The 18,651-nt window shown below is 33.6% G+C and overlaps 3 protein-coding genes across 5 annotated transcripts in view; all 3 read left to right on the top strand.

Moving 5' to 3' along the window:
* The first annotated feature begins 1,146 nt into the window (after positions 1 to 1,146).
* LOC100182107 lies at positions 1,147 to 6,829 on the top strand. The gene is made up of 13 exons (XM_002125134.4): positions 1,147 to 1,310; positions 2,122 to 2,230; positions 2,473 to 2,604; positions 2,743 to 2,833; positions 3,291 to 3,431; positions 3,606 to 3,669; positions 3,937 to 4,063; positions 4,456 to 4,594; positions 4,803 to 4,882; positions 5,176 to 5,317; positions 5,585 to 5,759; positions 6,070 to 6,146; positions 6,711 to 6,829. Exons 1-13 carry the CDS (start codon positions 1,208 to 1,210, stop codon positions 6,756 to 6,758), a joined length of 1,428 nt encoding a protein of 475 aa, XP_002125170.1. The 5' UTR covers positions 1,147 to 1,207; the 3' UTR covers positions 6,759 to 6,829.
* A 1,387-nt stretch (positions 6,830 to 8,216) lies between these two features.
* On the top strand, positions 8,217 to 10,123 carry LOC100179775 (methylthioribulose-1-phosphate dehydratase). Its single transcript, XM_002125331.4, has one exon. It carries the CDS (start codon positions 8,691 to 8,693, stop codon positions 9,405 to 9,407), a length of 717 nt encoding a protein of 238 aa, XP_002125367.1. The 5' UTR covers positions 8,217 to 8,690; the 3' UTR covers positions 9,408 to 10,123.
* A 7-nt stretch (positions 10,124 to 10,130) lies between these two features.
* The window catches only part of LOC100177427 (integral membrane protein GPR155), a 13,027-nt gene continuing 4,506 nt past the window's right edge, over positions 10,131 to 18,651 (top strand). For all 3 annotated transcript variants that reach the window (XM_018813148.2, XM_026834122.1, XM_026834116.1), the window contains exons 1-15: positions 10,131 to 10,426; positions 10,733 to 10,957; positions 11,236 to 11,359; positions 11,806 to 11,876; positions 12,607 to 12,751; positions 12,957 to 13,112; positions 13,344 to 13,551; positions 15,213 to 15,368; positions 15,548 to 15,631; positions 15,886 to 15,948; positions 16,151 to 16,260; positions 16,670 to 16,802; positions 17,210 to 17,351; positions 18,165 to 18,322; positions 18,558 to 18,651. In XM_018813148.2, coding sequence (XP_018668693.1) covers positions 10,294 to 10,426; positions 10,733 to 10,957; positions 11,236 to 11,359; positions 11,806 to 11,876; positions 12,607 to 12,751; positions 12,957 to 13,112; positions 13,344 to 13,551; positions 15,213 to 15,368; positions 15,548 to 15,631; positions 15,886 to 15,948; positions 16,151 to 16,260; positions 16,670 to 16,802; positions 17,210 to 17,351; positions 18,165 to 18,322; positions 18,558 to 18,651 — 2,002 coding nt within the window. In that variant the 5' untranslated portion in view covers positions 10,131 to 10,293. The remainder of the gene's footprint in view (positions 10,427 to 10,732; positions 10,958 to 11,235; positions 11,360 to 11,805; positions 11,877 to 12,606; positions 12,752 to 12,956; positions 13,113 to 13,343; positions 13,552 to 15,212; positions 15,369 to 15,547; positions 15,632 to 15,885; positions 15,949 to 16,150; positions 16,261 to 16,669; positions 16,803 to 17,209; positions 17,352 to 18,164; positions 18,323 to 18,557) is intronic.

Here is an 18,651-nt window from a genome sequence, read left to right as displayed (position 1 = left end):
TAATTTCTCATCCCATTTGGTAGTAAACAAAGAACACTAAAAGAACTGTAAAACTGTATTAGAACAACTCCTATAAATTGCTCTTAATTGTTTAAAACACAGTTAGGATCTCACAGTGTGACAAACCAGAATAGGAAAAAAGGCGAGATTTTTACAGCTGAAGAAATATTGTAATACCAAAGGGTTAAGATGTGTTTTTTTTTAAATGCCAATTGGTCGAATATTAAAACCAAGGACTTCTAATTAGCGTCCTAAAAACTAATTTAAAATTATACATTTGAACTGAATTATCACAGTGCTTTAGGCCAGGGCATCGTAACAAATGTGTTAGTTATAAGAAATGTCATTTCCATTAAGTCTACGATGTCTAACAAGTCGGCAAGTGGTCAAAATGTGGACAAACAACTTTAATGAAAGGGAATTTTCAATAAAAAAATTAAAAACTCGTGAAAATATACAATCAAATATTTCTGTAACTATTCTTTGCTTACCAAATTGAATGATTCAGGATAAGTAAAACATGGACCATCTTACCCCAACTATACTGGAGTAATAAATTACCATTTACTGAATTGGTTATACATTGGTATAAGAATACTTAGTATTCTGGTCTATATGGTTTCAGTGGGTCGTTAAAAAAGTGACCTCAGATGTTTGAAAAACAATTTCGTTTCCAAAACTGCACTTTATTGGCACTGCTGGCCATATACCACCCCGATAAACTTCTTTATAATATAGATTTAGGAGTTCACTAAACTGGTCACATTTTCCGTGAGAAATAAAACAAAACTCCCTTAGAATGTTGAATATAAAATAAAAATACTCAGTTTATGATCTTAATTAAGTACACATAATGCCATCCTTTTTCTGTAACAAGAAAACGTAATTTTCCAGATTACCAAACTGCCGCAAAAGTATGACAATTGTGTCACGAACGCTTATAATTCGGCGTAAACACACAAGTTTTATGAATATGGTGGTAACAAGCTCATATAATATGTCGCCCTCGGGCCTAAATGAAGATTATAAAACACCGGTTAGCGCACTGACCACTTTGCAAGATATATTTCGTCGTCGTTCGCATTGAACCGAGTTATACGACTGGTTGTATTTAATATACAGAGTTTAAACTTTGTAGTAATTTTCTATTTGTATATAGTTTAAGCAGAGGTGGCATACGTTGGCTATATTTAAATTAGGAATTAAGATGACAGGCAAGTTGATAGCTTTTCTTTCACTCCTGGCGTTGTCAGTGAACTGTGAGCACCCAGGGATCAAAATAAAAGGGAACTACGAATTGCTTGAGTTTGGTAAGTCCTATACTTAAACCGTATATAGAGCCTTGTATAGCGATGTTTCTTAACATATAAAGTTATAGCTTAATAGCATAAACTGTGCTTCACTTACGACCTTTTACTTATACGTAAAACTTACATTATGTTCGGTTTACAATTATCAATTATAAAATGGAATATCACAGTAGTAAATTTATGATCTATCTATAAGATTCTATGAAAACCATGACCGATATCCATTCAGAACAACTAATATACGATAAGGCATGACGTCACTTAAGTTTAAACAAAGAGAATGCAACGATATTGGGATTTTTTGTAAGAATGGTTCAGTCTTATTCATGTAAAGACGGTTTAACCAGTGCTGTGACAAAGTGGTTAGTGTGCGCCTGCCTCTAGCACCGCGGTCATGGGTTCTTGGCCCAACGTTGCTATACAATTGTGGGTGTATATTTGGCAAGACGCATAACAGCAATTGATCTGACCCAGTTGTCCCACATAATCATGGGTTGTCTGAACTATCAGGCATGTACATGAAAAAATAATCCTCCATAAAGTTATATAAAAAGTGTGTCAGGGGAAGATGGGGCACCTTTAGCACAGAATATCCAAATATGATGATAAAATGTCCCATGTTCCCCCATCCTACTATATACACATGCCGTAACCCGTGAGCGGGCACAAGGTGTAACATGGCCTACTCAATACATTGAGTAGGCCATGGGTGTAAGAAACAGAACACCTGTTATAAACGCAGACAACTGAAACAAATATAACCATTAATTTCGTCTTAAAAAACAAAAAAGTGTTTAATTTTACGTTGCAGTTAAAAACGCGGTTGTAAACTTTGTTGAGGAATATGCAAGTCTTAGTTTCGAAAATGTGGAAGCGACCTTCGACATAGACGACGGCAATTACAAATATTCACTTATAAAGTAAGTTAGAACTTCATTTTATATTATTTTGGAAGAGATATTGTGGCAATTTTTGTTTTGTGATTTTAAGATCACATTTAAGTTCTTAATTAGCCAAAATGTAAGAAAGGAAAGTTAGGTTATATTTTTGCACCGTGAGCAAATTTAACGTAAGAATTAATTTTTAAATGCTGTCGTCGAGCTATAACGCATAATATGTGTTCTAAACACACAATTTAAAATAAGTGTAATGTTATTCATAGTGTGTCGCTAAATGCACTGACGTTTGGAGACGCGTCTCGTATCTCAGCCTTACCCCCGAGAGTTTTGGTGTTTCACTCCACTTCTATGGGGATTGCACTTGGTGGAAGTTACCAAATATCTTCTGGTGACAGGTAATGTATCTATATAGTAAGTTGGGATGAGATGGTCCAAGTTTTCATTCCTCCTTAAAGTTCCATTTGGTAGTAGGATAGCAATATTTACAAAAACAAATAAACAATTGTTTTATGTTATTGTTTATTTTGCAACAGTATTGTGAATAGCGGAGATTTTTCTGCAATATTCACCAACAATAATTTTGCGGCGTTCGTTGAACTCACCATCCAGAACGAAGTTCTTGTGGTAAGATATCTATGCTTTCTATAGTTTAATACTTCGTATTTCAGGAATACGGTATTTTTACTTCAGCATGTTACACTTAGAAAAATAATACAGGATTCTGCATTTTTCCTCAAAATAAAATAAATGTTTCGTTCATTTCGTTTATTGTCGAGTTTTAAATAGACAATTACAGTAAAGTGTGGGAAGATAGGAGACCTTTTAACTTTATTTTTTCGTCCCATTTAGTAAAACTGTTTTGGACACTCGGAGAATCATAAAATCATATCCTCCCGGCTCCCATAGGCCATTGTTGATTGTTTAGAACACAACCAGGATACTTGGATATTATGTGCTCGTCTTCCTCCACCCTACTATATATATATATATATATATATATTTCTTTTTTAACGGTTATTCTCAGTTATGTTTAATATGGTTTGCTACCTTAGTTCATACTAAAATAACAATTTATGTTCAGGCCATTCCGACCAATTGCGTGGTTGTTGGTAATTCTCAAGGAGCAATAGTGACAGGCATCAATGCATATCTATCACCAGAACACCAAATCAATCTAAACAAAGTGGTTTTAGAAAATTTGAAAAACACGTTTAGTTCCACGGTAAGTTTGATATTTGTAAAGTATTCTGCAAGAACTTTAAAAGAAAAACAGCAAGAACATAAATAAATGTAACTTGCTTTTTCCTCGCGTGGACGAAAAACAACAGTTGTTATAACACGATTGTTCTGTAATAAATAAATGTAACCAAACAATGACTAAAAATATTTTTCTCAGGTGTGCGCGTCTTTGCGAAACTACCTCGGACGAAGTGTGAACAATTTCTTTGCCACAAATCTTGGTAAACTTTTAAATAACTAAACTCTTTGCATAAAATACTCTACCATTGAACGTTACTTTTTATGCTTGATTGGCAGGGCAACGACGTCGTTACAACACGGTGGTCTGTTGCATATATCCATACACCTCATTGTGCCCGCTTTTGTTAAATTTATTAATTGTGTTGGAATGTCTTCTTAATTTTTTTAATGTAAGAGTCACGTTAACAATCCCGTCTTATACTATTCAAATGCCAAATCAAGGTTTTAATTAAATTTACTTGTTTTAGCTGGAGTCCCAATAATCAGCACTGTCAGAATGGATGCATCTGTGTATGGACCACCTGCCACTGTACCAGACTTTATTGAAATTGGTTTGAATGGAAAATGCTATCCCGGCAATGATTCCACGATAACGTAAGTTAAATAGGTCCTACAAACGGTGTAATAGGTTTATGCATATGCAATGTATTGGTATATATAATTGGCTAATTTTTCAAAAACAGACATAGCTATATAGTGTTTTTATAAATCACGCGTCATGGGGATGCGGTTGTACAGTGTAAATATTCTCATGTTTAAAACCAAATACGGACAATAAAATTAAATAAAACCATGGACCATCTTTTATACTCCAACGCCTAAAATCTGTCGTTTTAATAAAAATTGAAAGTCCTGAAGTTTCAGAATATAATGTGATAGAAATTGTACATTTTCTAAACGTATTGCACATTACGTCTAATTAAATCACTATGGGCTTTTAAATTTAAAAGTGAAAATAAACTTCCTTTAATATTGTTCTTCCTCAGTTACACCTTCCCAAGACATGCTCTCAGAGCCTTCAGCAGCTCCAGTCGAATGCTAAAATTAATTGCTGGTGAATACACAGCCAAGACGTTGGTGCACGCTTTGCACAGTGCTGGGCTACTTAATGTTACTCCAGCTCAGGTATTGAATGAATATAACTTGTTTTATCTTCGCGTGCTTAGGAAACGACAGTCGACTGTTATAAAATGTGTGTTATGTTTGATACACGTGTCCATTTACGAGTTAATACATTTGTACCTTGACGGGTGATTGTGTTTTCTATAGACTGATACTATAGCTAACTGTAACACCTTCAAGTATTTAAATATTCGTATATGCTTCGTTACAGATCGCTCAGTTCGTTACGATTCCCATAAACACACTAACGATGAGTTTTCTAATGCCTGGCTTTCGTCAATACGGAGTAAAGTAAGAATCCAAATTTATACATATAAATTAAGTACAACACACTGTGATTCCATATTTTGTATTAACATTTTTAGAAACTAGAAACGGTCAAACTTCGGTGCCTGTTTTTCTTTTTAGAACCCTATTTATCTGACTCCAGCGGTTTTTTTTCACGAGATTTTTTCAGAGGCTGTGTTTCGTTTTTGAAATTTGATGGAACCTTCAGATCACATTTGAGCATCTTTATCTATATACAAATTTTCATTTTTCGTTGGTATGCCTTTTTAACACAAATCCCGCTTTATATTTTTCAGACCCGTATCGTTTCAAATCTCGATCGTGAATCCTCCAGATATTAGTATTGCATCCTCAGGTGTGACATTGTCAGGTATGGCAGAGATTGGATTCACCGTGAATAATAATGGGCAGAAAATCGAAGCTTTAGTTCTGGAATCCGTAAGTTTTGACTAAAATTGTTTTTAGACACGCGGTACATCAACATGACTATTCAAATATTGCTGCACATAATATGCCATGTTTTCTTATCGTGTTTTTAATAATTAACAACTTTATTTTAGAGTCGTGAGGATGTGGTTTCATACCTGTATAAATAATCTTTGTTCACTACCAAATGAAACGATTTAAGAGAGTAAACACATAAACTTTCTTACCTCAATACATTTATCCATCTTACCCTATACTGAATGCATTTACTTGCTATAGAACTTAACCTTGTCCGGCAACGTGATTGCCTCTACAAGCACTGTCGGCGCTCAAATAACTTCAGTCCAATTTACATTGGCTCAAAAAAGCAGTCTTGTTGGTGACGCTCCTGTGGCCGGACTTAAAATTCTTTTAGATGGAATTATTAAACGAAACGTCGTCCCTGCTTTGAATAGTAAGGAATGTTTTATTGGTTGTGCTGTGTTTCTTTCATGCTACCTTTAAGTGCCATTTTGTGCAATAATTGTGACTTGTAATTGTATTGTAATTGAATGTATAGACTACTGTGGGACAAGATGAATTGCGGTAACGCATTATTTTCTAATCTTTTTTAACAACTCCTTTAGTCGCGGGGATACAGTCATAAAATAAAGAGTTTTTGCTTACTACCAATTGGGACGATAAAAGGGAATGAAAATATGAATCATCTTACCCCGATATCTATCTTATCACAACATACTATAATAACCCCTTCTCTTTTTCAGCATTGCTAAGGAACGGGTTCGCACTTCCAACCATATACGGTTTCAACTTCACAAATCTTGAACTTGCCTTATACGATGTAAGTTAAACTCATAGTTAATCTACAGTTTGAATGATTTAACAAATAACGTATTAGTGAGTGCATTTCGAAGGTCAACAAATACTTCATTGATTGCGTGCTGACACCAACGATGCAAGGCGCATGTCATTGGGAACGACACTTAATTGCTTCAACCCAGTAGTCCAAAACGGATCGTTTAAATTAAAGACAAGCCCCATGTGCAAATCTCCAACCTTTTTGCATATATGTTTAGTTAGAACCACGGCCTACTAGAGATCTATAGTAGGCCGTGTTAGAACTTATTATAAAACACTTTGTCATCGCTCATTCACACTCGTCGCTGCTGCCATTATTGACTTGTGTGTCTTTTTCAAATCTTATTTAAAATTTATTAGACATATAACAGAACAACCTAAAAAATAATCACCCGCAAAATTACGAATGAATGCGCTGGCACGAGGTGTATTATAAACAATAAAACCCAAGTTATAACGTCCAACGTTTCCCCGCTTCGCGAGGATAAATAAGTTTCAAGCGTTCAATTATTTAATCTACCCCTTACTGACGTTGTTTCTATTTTAGGGAGCTGTTGAGCTGTCTGGGAATATAGAAGGCCAACTTGCAAGCTAGGAAATACTTCAGCAACAAACTAGCGAATATGTCCTACAACGAAATAAATAAAGATCAAAATGACGTATTAATTCTGTCCTATATTTGTACAATCAGAATTTATAAAGCCAAATATAAGGACCTTGTACAAACGTACTTAAAGCATAGGCAAAACACCAGCTATATCTGCAACAGTATAACTATCAGTTTGTATCTCGGATAAGTTTATCGCATCATGATCGCCAGTCGCCGTACCACGGTTTCAAGGCGCGCTGTTCAAGGGGTTAGGACTCGAGGCTTTACGCTGAAAATCATATATTGCCGTTAACACTATATATCAAGCTCGAGAGAAAACTGCCACGTTCTCGATTTTCCAAACCGCTGCGTCTCGACATGCCCACTTGACTAAAGAAAATTATCGGTATGTATAAGGAATACGGTTTTGCTTACCATTTATGTTGTTTTAATTTTCCATGGTTGCATATAACAAATTCCAGGGTTGATAATATTACGCTAGCTAAAGGGAAATTACCAGATTCTGCTTGTTTGCCGGCGAGCGAACTGTTGTATGAAGGCAATGTATTCAAGATATGTCACCATGGTTTACAGCGCCATAGCATGCACGTGCGAAGGATTAATGGCTTGTCCATTCCAACGTTCCGTTCCAAAGATATTGAAGATATAGTTAGTGTAAGATCGGCAGTTATACATGTACATATCGTTAATATTGCTGTAGCCTTCTATTTACGTCGTCCATTATTCATTTCATTAACGTCTTCCGTCCTGTTGTCCCATTTCATAGAGTCAGCGTCGTCCCGCTACGATTTCCACAAACCCAACAACTTTTTCACACGGCCCTAATTGACCGTGTCTGTCCCTTTCGCTCATTCTAAACTAAAAGATGAAATAGCTTTTGGACGAAGTATTATTCTAACCGGTTTGCGTTCCGAAATAGTCGTAACCTCTAGTTCACGTGTCGTGTATTAAACAATTCAGAACTTCGGTGGCTCGTGAGCTGTGAGTTAGGCTATTTAGACAGAGAACGACAGATCCACCCCTGTTAATCGCATTGAGTGCTGCAAACCCACTCACGAAAAAGTGCGAATTAACAGTTAGGATGGGTTGAGAAGTGGAGGGAACTTTTTCTTTCTATTTTTTGCCCCATTTAGTAGTAAAAAAGAACCTTCGAACAAATATATCATCCTCACGACTCCCATAGACGGTTGTTAATTGTTTAAAACAGTATCAGGATAATTGGATATTATGTGCTAACGAAGTCCCGTCTCTCACCCCCCCAACCTTTGAACCTTATTCTATATGTATGCAAAACAACTAAATTTTCATAGATAGGCATGAATGTGAATGATGTAACTTGCTTTATTCCCGCGTGGCAGGAAAACGAACATACACCCACAATGTAGCAGAGGAGCTTTAATCTCACCTGGCAGGCACGCTATAATACCACTTTGCCACGAGACAGGCATGATAGTTTATTTATAATAACAAACAACAACTTGTATTATATTATTTAACAGTATGGTTCTCTAAACTGCGAGCTGTAAAAATGGGAAAATATTCCACAAGTATTCACCCACAAAGTTACCCATGTGGTAACTCGTAAGCGGGCACGAGTTGTTTAAAACAATAAGCCCGCGTTATGGTGTGGAGATGTGAACAATTCTTCTGTGCAATACTGGTAAAATCAAGGAAACAAAATGTTCCGAAGTTGCGGAGAAAACCACTACAATTTTATTTACCACCGCACGTAGCGCACGACACCCATGTAGTTTCTTAAGTGGGGGTTCCCCTTTACCTTAATAAAACAACAAGACCGCGCTATTACGTCAGTTCATCATAGGATTGGCTGGCTGAGGTAAAAACGTGATAAAAGAGTATAAATACCCAGACTTGCCTAATTATTTTGAAAGAAAGGAAAGCCATAGACTTCTAAAAATGAAACGAGCAAAAGTAGTAGAAACGGATGATATTAATAAGAATGGCGAAGATGAAAAACATCCGAACTTCCTCATTCCTAAATTGTGCAGTTGGATGTATGACCTCAAATGGGCAACTGGAACAGGCGGGGGTATGTCGGTTAAACATGGAGATTTTATTTACATGGCTCCTTCAGGGGTGCAAAAAGAAATGATTAAACCCGGTGAAATCTTTAAATGCAATGCTAGTGGTGAAGTTTTGGAGAACCCCGCTAGTCTAAAATTAACTGAATGTGCACCACTGTTTATGAATGCTTATTCAATTCGGAATGCCGGAGCAGTTCTTCACAGCCATAGTAAAGATGCAGTTCTTGCATCACTTATATTCAAAGGGAAAGAGTTCCGTATTTCTCACCAGGAAATGTTGAAAGGAATTAAAAAAGGTTCTTCAAATGAACCTCATAAATACATTGACACACTTATTGTACCAATAGTCGAAAATGTACTGTATGAAAAAGATCTAACGAGAAGAATGAAGAAAGCAATGGAGTTGTATCCAGAATCTAATGCAGTTCTTGTTCGCCGCCATGGTGTATATATATGGGGCAAAAATTGGCAACAAGCTAAAACTCAGGCAGAATGCTACCATTACCTGTTTAAGCTTGCAGTTAAGCTTAAACAGCTGGGCATTGAACCTGACCAAGCTCCTGCTGGGGAAAATGGAATTGCTGATTAGTTAGGAATTGTTTTTAGTTTTAAACAATCATGGATATTCTGTCAAGACAGAAGGTGGTCTTCAAATATAAAAAATAAGATCTATTAAAAACATTCAATATGCAAATGCGGAATTTATTAAAATAAGAAAGTAATTATATTTTGTTTTATCCTCCCACCAATAACTTTAGTTTGTCCTTCCAAAGTAAATAGATATACGAACAAGTAAGAACAGCCATTGTTTGAAAACAATGGTCAATGGACGCCATCTTGTTTCCCACATGAGACGTGAAATGCATGCATAAGCATGGACGACAGATGAATATTTTTCATATTTTAACTACTTTTTGGACTTTTAATCATTTTTTTTAAGTGTTGTATTATAGGATACAGAAAACAATTACGATCCATCAAAATTAAAAATAATTGAATATTTTACAAGCCAACCAAAACTTGAGAATTTGCTTTTTAAACGTAAATATTTAAAATTAATGCAATGCCGGTGCCAAATGCATTAAATGTATATAATTCTGTAACATAAATAACCCAAACATTGCCCAAAAATAAGCAAATATGTCGGTTTACGCATGTAAAGTTCAACGATGTTTGAGCGGGGAAACATGTGGAAAACAAGATAGCGGCCTTGTCCTTACTTGCTAATATCTATGTTCTTTGTGTCCACCATCGGATAATTTGCTTGTATAAAGACTTATTGTGTGTTTATACTTTTTCCAACAGGAAACAGGATATTGTCAACAATCTGTTTAATAGTTACACGTTACACCAGACATGGAGTAATGTAAAAAAACATAAAGCAACACTCCTTCTGTTTGCACAAAGTGGCAGTACTGCCCAGGACAAGTCTTCACCTAAGAATACCCCTGAAATTTTAGTGAAACATCTCAAAAATGTCTGCAGCTGGATTTACAAATCTTTTTCCTGCATTGGTCAATTGCTTTGTAATCATTATATTTGGTTACCTCGCTGGTTGGTTCAACGTTGTTACACCAAGTCAAGGGAAAGGAATCAGTAACTTTGTTGGTTAGTAGATGTTATCATAAACAGGATATGTATGTAACTGTGTGTCAAATCTAACCTTTACGGAAAAATGTTCTATTAACAGTAACCCAAATTCTGCTATAAATTTGTTTATCTGTTTTCAATCTACAACTGACATAGTTTGCCTAGAAACAATAGCATGCATTCTCTGTCTCTGACATGTGGGCTGCATTTGACACACATACATTATCCAACATGTGTCTTTGACAAATCTTGTCCGCTAATTTCATTTATTTTGATATTATACAGGTAATAATCTTAAAATTTATTTTCTTTAATTCTTTACAGCTACTTTTGCACTGCCTGCCACTATTTTCAAAAGTATGGTTGAATTAAACTTTGCAACTGTGAACTGGTCTTTCATGCTGGCGTGTATGTTCGGTAAAGCAACTGTGTTCATACTTGTAATTGTGTTAACTCTTATTATGCTAAGAAGAAATGGTGTTGGGCGTTCAGCATTATATGCAATATTTGCGACACAGAGCAATGACTTTGCCCTTGGTTATCCTATTGGTAAGTGTTAATTCTAGACTCATTATACTCCTATCTAGGTGATAGAGTGAACTTTGGCCCAAACCAGAGGTTCACTGGAGTGATTTGCCATAGGACGGCCCACGGTCTTATTAAATTAGAACAAAGATTTACAGTTTACTAAATATTTTGCTCATGTACTTTTTATCCCGGTTTAGTTATAGTATTTGGCCATAAATATTTACAATTTTTTAAATGTAGCGATTCTTTAAAATTTCATGCTTAACCTTTTGAAACATTTATACTGGTATTTTTCACAGTTAAAGTTTTATACGCCAAGACCCATCCAGAATTGCTTCAGTACATTTACTTGGCTGCACCAGTAAGCCTTCTAATACTTAATCCTATTGGATTTATAATGCTGGAAATAGATAAGCAGTGGAGGTAAAGGTCTTTTCCGTGCTACATGTTGTTATCATTTTTTCCAGCTATAACCACATCTTAATAATTCATATGATCTATAAATATTTGTTTGATATAGTTCAGTTTTATATATAAATTATTGTAATTGACGTTTTGCATTGATTTATTTTAAAACTTTGGGTTTAAGAATATGGTTAGGCTATGCAACTCAAAATCTTAACTTCATAGGGCTATGAAACTGTATATATATATATATATACTAAATTATGTAGGCTCTATATATATTTATATATATTATATATTAAATTATAAATGATGTGTTATTGTTTTATAACTTTACAAAAAACAAGTTTATATTAGCTTGTAAGTGTGTAGGCCCTGTCGTATGTAACATTATTAATGTTATGTAGTTGATTTTAATACCTTAACATAGAATGTTCATGATAAATAGCTTGTGATATGAACAGGAAGGAAGATAGTGATACTAATGATGGGAATGAGCTCGACAGTTCACCGTGTGATGATTGTCCTTCATCTGGTATGTTCTATGCATAAACACATGGGAGATAATAATATAATGTTAAAATTCTACTAAGGGTTGAGTGTGTTCATTTAAAATGGTTCAAATTCTACTTGGTCCATAAACCTTACATGGAGGTGTAGTTTGACTGAAGTTTCTTAATCAGCTCATCAGAAACAATATTTAGTTCTCACTACTGTACAAACAAGGCTATGCACTTATTATTTATATTTATTAATTATAAACTTTAAAAATGGAACAATAAATGTATGGACTGGAAATTACAGAATCTCTTATTGTTACATTATTTGTCTTTAGATTTATCAGATCTATAAAATAAATCATTCATTCATTTACCTTCAAATTACAATGTCCAATACAATGTAAAGCAGATTCATAAATTTTTAATGAAATCTCACATCTACAGGAACAGAAAGAATGTTTAAACCTTAAGTATGTTAGACATGCAAAATGTTATAAACATATGTTTTGTTTTTTGTACAATAGGAATAGTATAATAACATTGAGACAAATTAGTTATGCCTGTAAAGTAAACTTCGGTTATGCCTAATTATCATGAAAAGGTAAAAGTCTTTAGTAAATTACACTTTACAGTTTTATGTTGCAACTTGCATGTGTCAACTTTTGTTGCAAATCTGCCAAAGTTTTTTTTAATGAATTTTATGTGTATAAGTCAAAAATGACTTTATTAATTTGTGTAAATTTGTTATTGTATCTTAATTGTTAGAGAGTTGCAGCACTGTGAAGTCGGTTGAGGTGGAAACAGCCATCACCGGGTGGAAACTTGCATTTAAAATATTCAAGGGGGTTCTCTTTAACCCAATTGTGCTCATGGTGTTTCTGGGCTTGGCATTTCACTTTATTTGTGGCGGGTAAGCTGAGTGAAAATGTCTTTTCTTTATTAATATTTCAACAGTGCAACCCAAATATAAAAGTAGAAATTTATAGCAAAGCTTCAAAAGGGTTTGTGAAGCACCAAGTAGGGGACTAAACCAAATAAAATAGGGCACTACTTTCAAAAATAAGTTTGTAAAGTTTAAAAATTTATTTTTTTGACAATCATGATTTTTCACGCAGGAAGCTGCCGTATCTGCCCAAACAGATACTCACCACACTAGCTAACTCATTCTCTGCCACTGCTCTGTTTTATCTCGGTCTCTCAATGGTTGGGAAGTTATCGAAACAAAAAGGAGTCAATTTGCTGGTGCCATGTGTGCTAATAGTCGCAAAAATGTAAGCATTATTATTTTATTTAGTACCTATATTTAATGTTCTGTATTTATTAGTAAGTTTATGCAGTGAAACACGTTAGGAGATATGGGATTATGACAGCCAAAGTTGGCCTTGTTTATATGATAAATAATACAAATGATTTGAAACATCAATCTACATCATAGCCGTGTTTATATAAATAATTATTATAAAATAAAAGTTAAATATTTAGATCAATATATATTTTTTCAGTCTTCTGCTTCCGATTTTGATCCGTTTGTTCATGTACCTCTTCTCATCTGTGCTCCCTGTGCATGTTCCTCAAATCACAAACACAACAACAAATACGAGCACATCTTACTTAACAACGCTTTCAAACTTTGGGTTCCTATATGGGACTTTCCCTACAGCCCCATCCGTTATCATTTACGCAACCAAATATGGCATGGAAGTGGACAGGGTAAGAATTGCATGTGTTAAGATTTTTGTTCAGTATAATGGTTTCGTATAACTATGACCGTTATTGCAACCCAAAAAAAAGTCGTTTGATTTTCATAGTAGCATTCTGGCACTTAACATAATGTTTTACAAAAAGTCTTTGGCATGATTTTCCCTTTGACTGCGAGACTTTTTTCCCAATTTTTTTTGAAAAATTAAATCGCTCATAATATATATATATTACAAAAAACTAGAGTTACATTTATACCAAAAAACAATGCGTTGTATGGAAGTACTTAAATGGCAGGATACATTGAGTTATAGACAGGCTAGCAACTTCTCAGTAATTTATCTTTATACCATTATTAACTTTTCCTGCCCAGGAGAACAGGATATACCGTGATTTTATATGATAACTCTTGTGGTGTGTAGTTTATATTAATAAATTGGTTAAGCATTTTTAAAATCCATTAAAATTTTGGATGGTGAATAATAAAATTTATGATTAATAACTTTTTGACAGAGCGACTATAACATGTTTTTACTTTCATATTACTTGTTCTAAATCAAGGATTCAAAAAACCCTTTGACTCCAAGATTCTTATTCCTGATTTTTTCCTAATTGAATTTTTCAAGCAAAACAAAGCAACTAGAACAAACTTTATGCAGTATGAAATTATCTTCCAAATCTTCGATTATTGAATATTTTAGAAACAAATAAAGAGATAAAATTATAATGCATTACCAACTTGCCCAGTACATTAAAGCCTTACTTTTGATGTATGATTTATAAAAGTATCTGCACCCTGAAGGAAATATTACAAAAACTTTCCGTATGTCAATTTGAACCACGCACTAACTGCTGTGGGAACAAAATGTATTGAGTTTGGTCAGGTTAGTAACCTGTGCTGTTATTAACAAAATAAAACAACAATAAACATAAATTTAATAACTAAAAACACTAAAAGTCTAATTCATATTTTCTGTGTTTTGAGGATGATCTGCTTTATGTTTATTAAAAGAATATATAGATATCAATAGTAAAAGCTTTTTCAGGCCATACTTTTGTTGAAATAACCATCAATTACATTCAAAATGATTGCTAATAAAGCCCAGGGGGCTTATTTTTCACACAATCATATATTATAGGCAGCCTCACATGGTTTAACATAGGACCTAAAATTTACAGAATTTAATCATAGATACATATATATAACAATACACCATTATATTTATTTTACGTAAAAATGTTGTGCTGTATTGTGAACACTTTAAATAAGTTAAATTACTCGTAAAATATATTACAAAAAACTAGAGTTACATTTATACCAAAAAAACAATGCGTTGTATGGAAGTACTTAAATGGCAGGATGCATTGAGTTATAGATAGGCTAGCAACTTCTCAGTAATTTATCTTTATACCATTATTAACTTTTCCCGCCCAGTAGAAAAGGATATACTGTGATTTTATATGATAACTCTTGTATAACAGATTTAAATAACATGTTTTTTTTTAAATCCAGGATTCAAGGCTTTCTTACCTACTGCATCATGTAAAATGATCTGCAAAGTTATAAAATTAGTTATATAAATGTCACTTATAAAATGATCTGCAAAGTTATAAAATTAGTTATATAAATGTCACTTATTTATCGTTATTTGCATGCTAAATTGTTCACACAGTTGGCTTCTGGAATGGTGCTTTGTACAACATTGTCAGCACCGATCATGTATGTAAGTGCGTGGACACTCTCAATACCTTCCATGCAATACAACTTCTATAAATCGCAAGTAATTCTCGTTGACAGGGATGTGAGCATTGTGGGAATAATGTGCGCGGTAGGTCAAATAATGCATGTGTTGGACACACTGTTATATTGATATTGGAAATATAAGTTGTCATACACGGATATATTTTTATGTTTCTTAGTGACTGACATTTGGCTGTCATTTGTAATAAATATTAAATAAGAAAGTTCACTTTTTTTGTATTCAATTTTAAATCCAATTTTTTTTAGCTTTGGTGCATAGCAGTTTTTATGGGCACAAAGAAATTCCGAAGAGTTCCTCATATTATCACCTTATTTCTAACGTGTAGCATGGTAAGAAACTTTGGGTTGATTTACTTAAGCTTTTTAATCTAATTTACTACATGTGGCCGTTCATGGATTTTGTATATATAGCTAAAAATTTCCCCAAAATATTAAGAAACAATGATTTTTTTATACTGCACAAGATTGTGTGTAGCGTGTTTTGTATATATTTTAATAGCTATTTTCTGGTTTAAGTTTTACAACGTGTTGTTAATACAAATTGAGGCATCGTCTTTACATTTTAATTTAAATTTTGATTCCAGTTTTTCATGTGCGTTGTGGCAGTGGTTGCAATGTCCAGTAAAAGTTACAGCAACACTGCAAAGGTGGGTTTGTTCAATAATTGTAAGCATTGGTAACACATTAATATTCATGTATACAATTAGTAATTTATATAAATTTGATTGAATGAAACAAAAATAATATATATATATATTAATATTGTACAAGTATCTACACTGTCAGTTAGAAGTAATGTTTTAAAATTAACCAATATACTTGTTATTTAAATAAATTTTGTTATCTTAGTTGATATGTTACGCACTGCTCTTTTTTGGAGTGAAATCTACACGTCTTTTATCGGTGTCTCTCGCTATTTCACTTCTTGTCATAAAGATTTATGGTGAAGCAAAATTATGGTGAGTTTTTACTAAATTAAAGGTTACAAAAATAACTCTACACTAAGGTTATAATCATGGGTCACTTTAGCCCCAAAAGTAAAATCACATTGTGTGCCCTGCCATAGAAATTCACCCACATAAAATAAAATAAAGGTTATAATCATGTTATTATGGTCCTACATATAATATTCTTTACTAGGTATCATTGTGCATAGGTAATATTTGTTACTTTGGTTTTTATACATGTTCACCAACTTTACGATATACTTTTTTATTTCCACTTTTTAACCTGGTTTAAATTAAAATAAAACTGTGCAGAAATCGAAATAATATTTTGCAGAAATCAAAAAATAAAATTTTGCTGGATTTTTTCTTTTATGTTTTAAAAAAACAAACTTAAATTAAAAACAAAAACATTTTATTTCAGGCAACTTAGATGGTTCTTTATATTTGTACCAGGCTTACTATCTGCAGGTCTTACATTAGTTGTTATCAGCGTAAGTGATCACAAAGTGATAGACCAGGTTGATAATCCCGTATTTGCCCTTGGCTTTACACAGGTGAGATGCAATACATGATACAACATAATATATGTAGCAAACTTATATTCTTACACATAATACACAAGCAATACTACATTTAAAACAAGAGTGTAACCACTGGTAAAAAGTTTTATTTTTTCTATTGGATTTTACACATGTGGTCCAACGGCATGATACTAGCTTACTTGAGATTTAACCCCAAATTCACCCATTTTATCAACTGGATTTTTTTCTAAAATTGTTATCATTACTACCTCATGTGTGCTGCAAACTTTAGGAATTAACAAAACTAATAATGGGTAATAATCTGAAATTTGGAACATTTGTTTTATATGTGATTGTGTTTTGCACCCTAATCTAAAGATTAAAGTGTCTGAAACATTGAAAAAGTCAAACTTTATAACAAATTATTTTATTTTTTTTAGCAAATTGCTTCTTGTATTGTGATTGGTCTGTGCCTCGCTACTACCATCGTGTGTCTCGTAATCTTGTTCAGATTGCCAAACTTATTCGATTCTCACAAGTCAACACTTTCGAACTCTGACAGTTTCTCATTATCAGAATCAGGTTTTACATATTATTATTATTATTATTTCTATGTTTAATATTATTTCTGTGCTTCACATTATTCTGTGTTTAACAATTTTATTTTCCATGTTTATGAATTTGTCCATGTTCGAATTAACAAAAATTAATATTACAAGCCTATTAAAAATTACTGTCTGGAAATTGTACATTAGCAGAATAAGATGACTTTATATTATTTGCTTTCTAAAATTGATATTTAATCTGGTGGGTGGAACTTGTAGTTTAGGGTGTTTCTTTGCTTACTCCACCCAAAATAAACACAGTGTGCATTGTCCATGGCACATAATGTAAACAAACCTCAAATAGTAAAGTTCTATAATACTCCTACTAACTTAAGAGTCCTGTTAAACTCTTTAAAAATGTCAGGAGTACAGGATAAAGATAAAGGCCAAATATAAGTTTTAGGATATGTTGGTAAGGACATATGGCTTAAGAATTGAATTGACATTCACGTGGTTTGTGGTTTAGTAGGTAAAGTGCTCGTATCATATCTAGAGGATACCAGCCTTGATGCTACCATTGTGGGTGTATATGTCCTTGGGCAAAACACTTAACGGCAATTGCTCAAACCCAGTGGTCACTAATGCGTTGTACAAATTGTCAGCCATACATAAAAAACAATCACCAACAAAATTAAATGTTAGCATAATGGGTCTAATGACTGTTGTTTCCGAGCCATGCCAGCATAAATATCATAAGTGTCCACTGTTTATTCTTTCATTCATTGCAACTCACTAAGTTATCCTATCATACAGGGATAAATAAGTGATTAATATAAATATACCACACCAGAAACGAATGATCTTCTTCCACAATCACGTAATGAAAGATCCTCCATCAGCAACTCATCACTTAGTAGTGATGTTAAATGGTGGGATCTACATAGTGGAGATAACGAAATGGTGAAACATGTCGTTCTGCTTCTCCTGCTTTCTCTATCTATGTTTATTGTAAGTTTGTGATTTTTATAGTCGATTAAGTGCCTGGAGGTACATGTCATTTTCATTTTTAAAACAGAGTTGTGATGTTGGTATGTATGTTATAGCAGCCAAAGTTAAATTGACCACATTATTTAATGAAGTTTACTACCTTTACAAATACAAGTGTAATTGGATTTTTGCAATGCCCCCCAGATTTTGTTAAAAATTCCAAAGTTGAGATTAGGCTAACCTTTTTTCTCACCAGGGTTTGACACTCACAGCTTGGAGAGTGAGTGCCCACAACATGCTTTCTGGGATTTTCTTTGAAGTTTCTTTTCTTGATTCTGTGTTCAACTTTG

This window comes from Ciona intestinalis, chromosome 1, assembly GCF_000224145.3.
Source record: "Ciona intestinalis chromosome 1, KH, whole genome shotgun sequence".
Classification (NCBI taxonomy): domain Eukaryota; kingdom Metazoa; phylum Chordata; class Ascidiacea; order Phlebobranchia; family Cionidae; genus Ciona; species Ciona intestinalis.
This window is presented reverse-complemented; position numbering and strand designations above follow the sequence as displayed.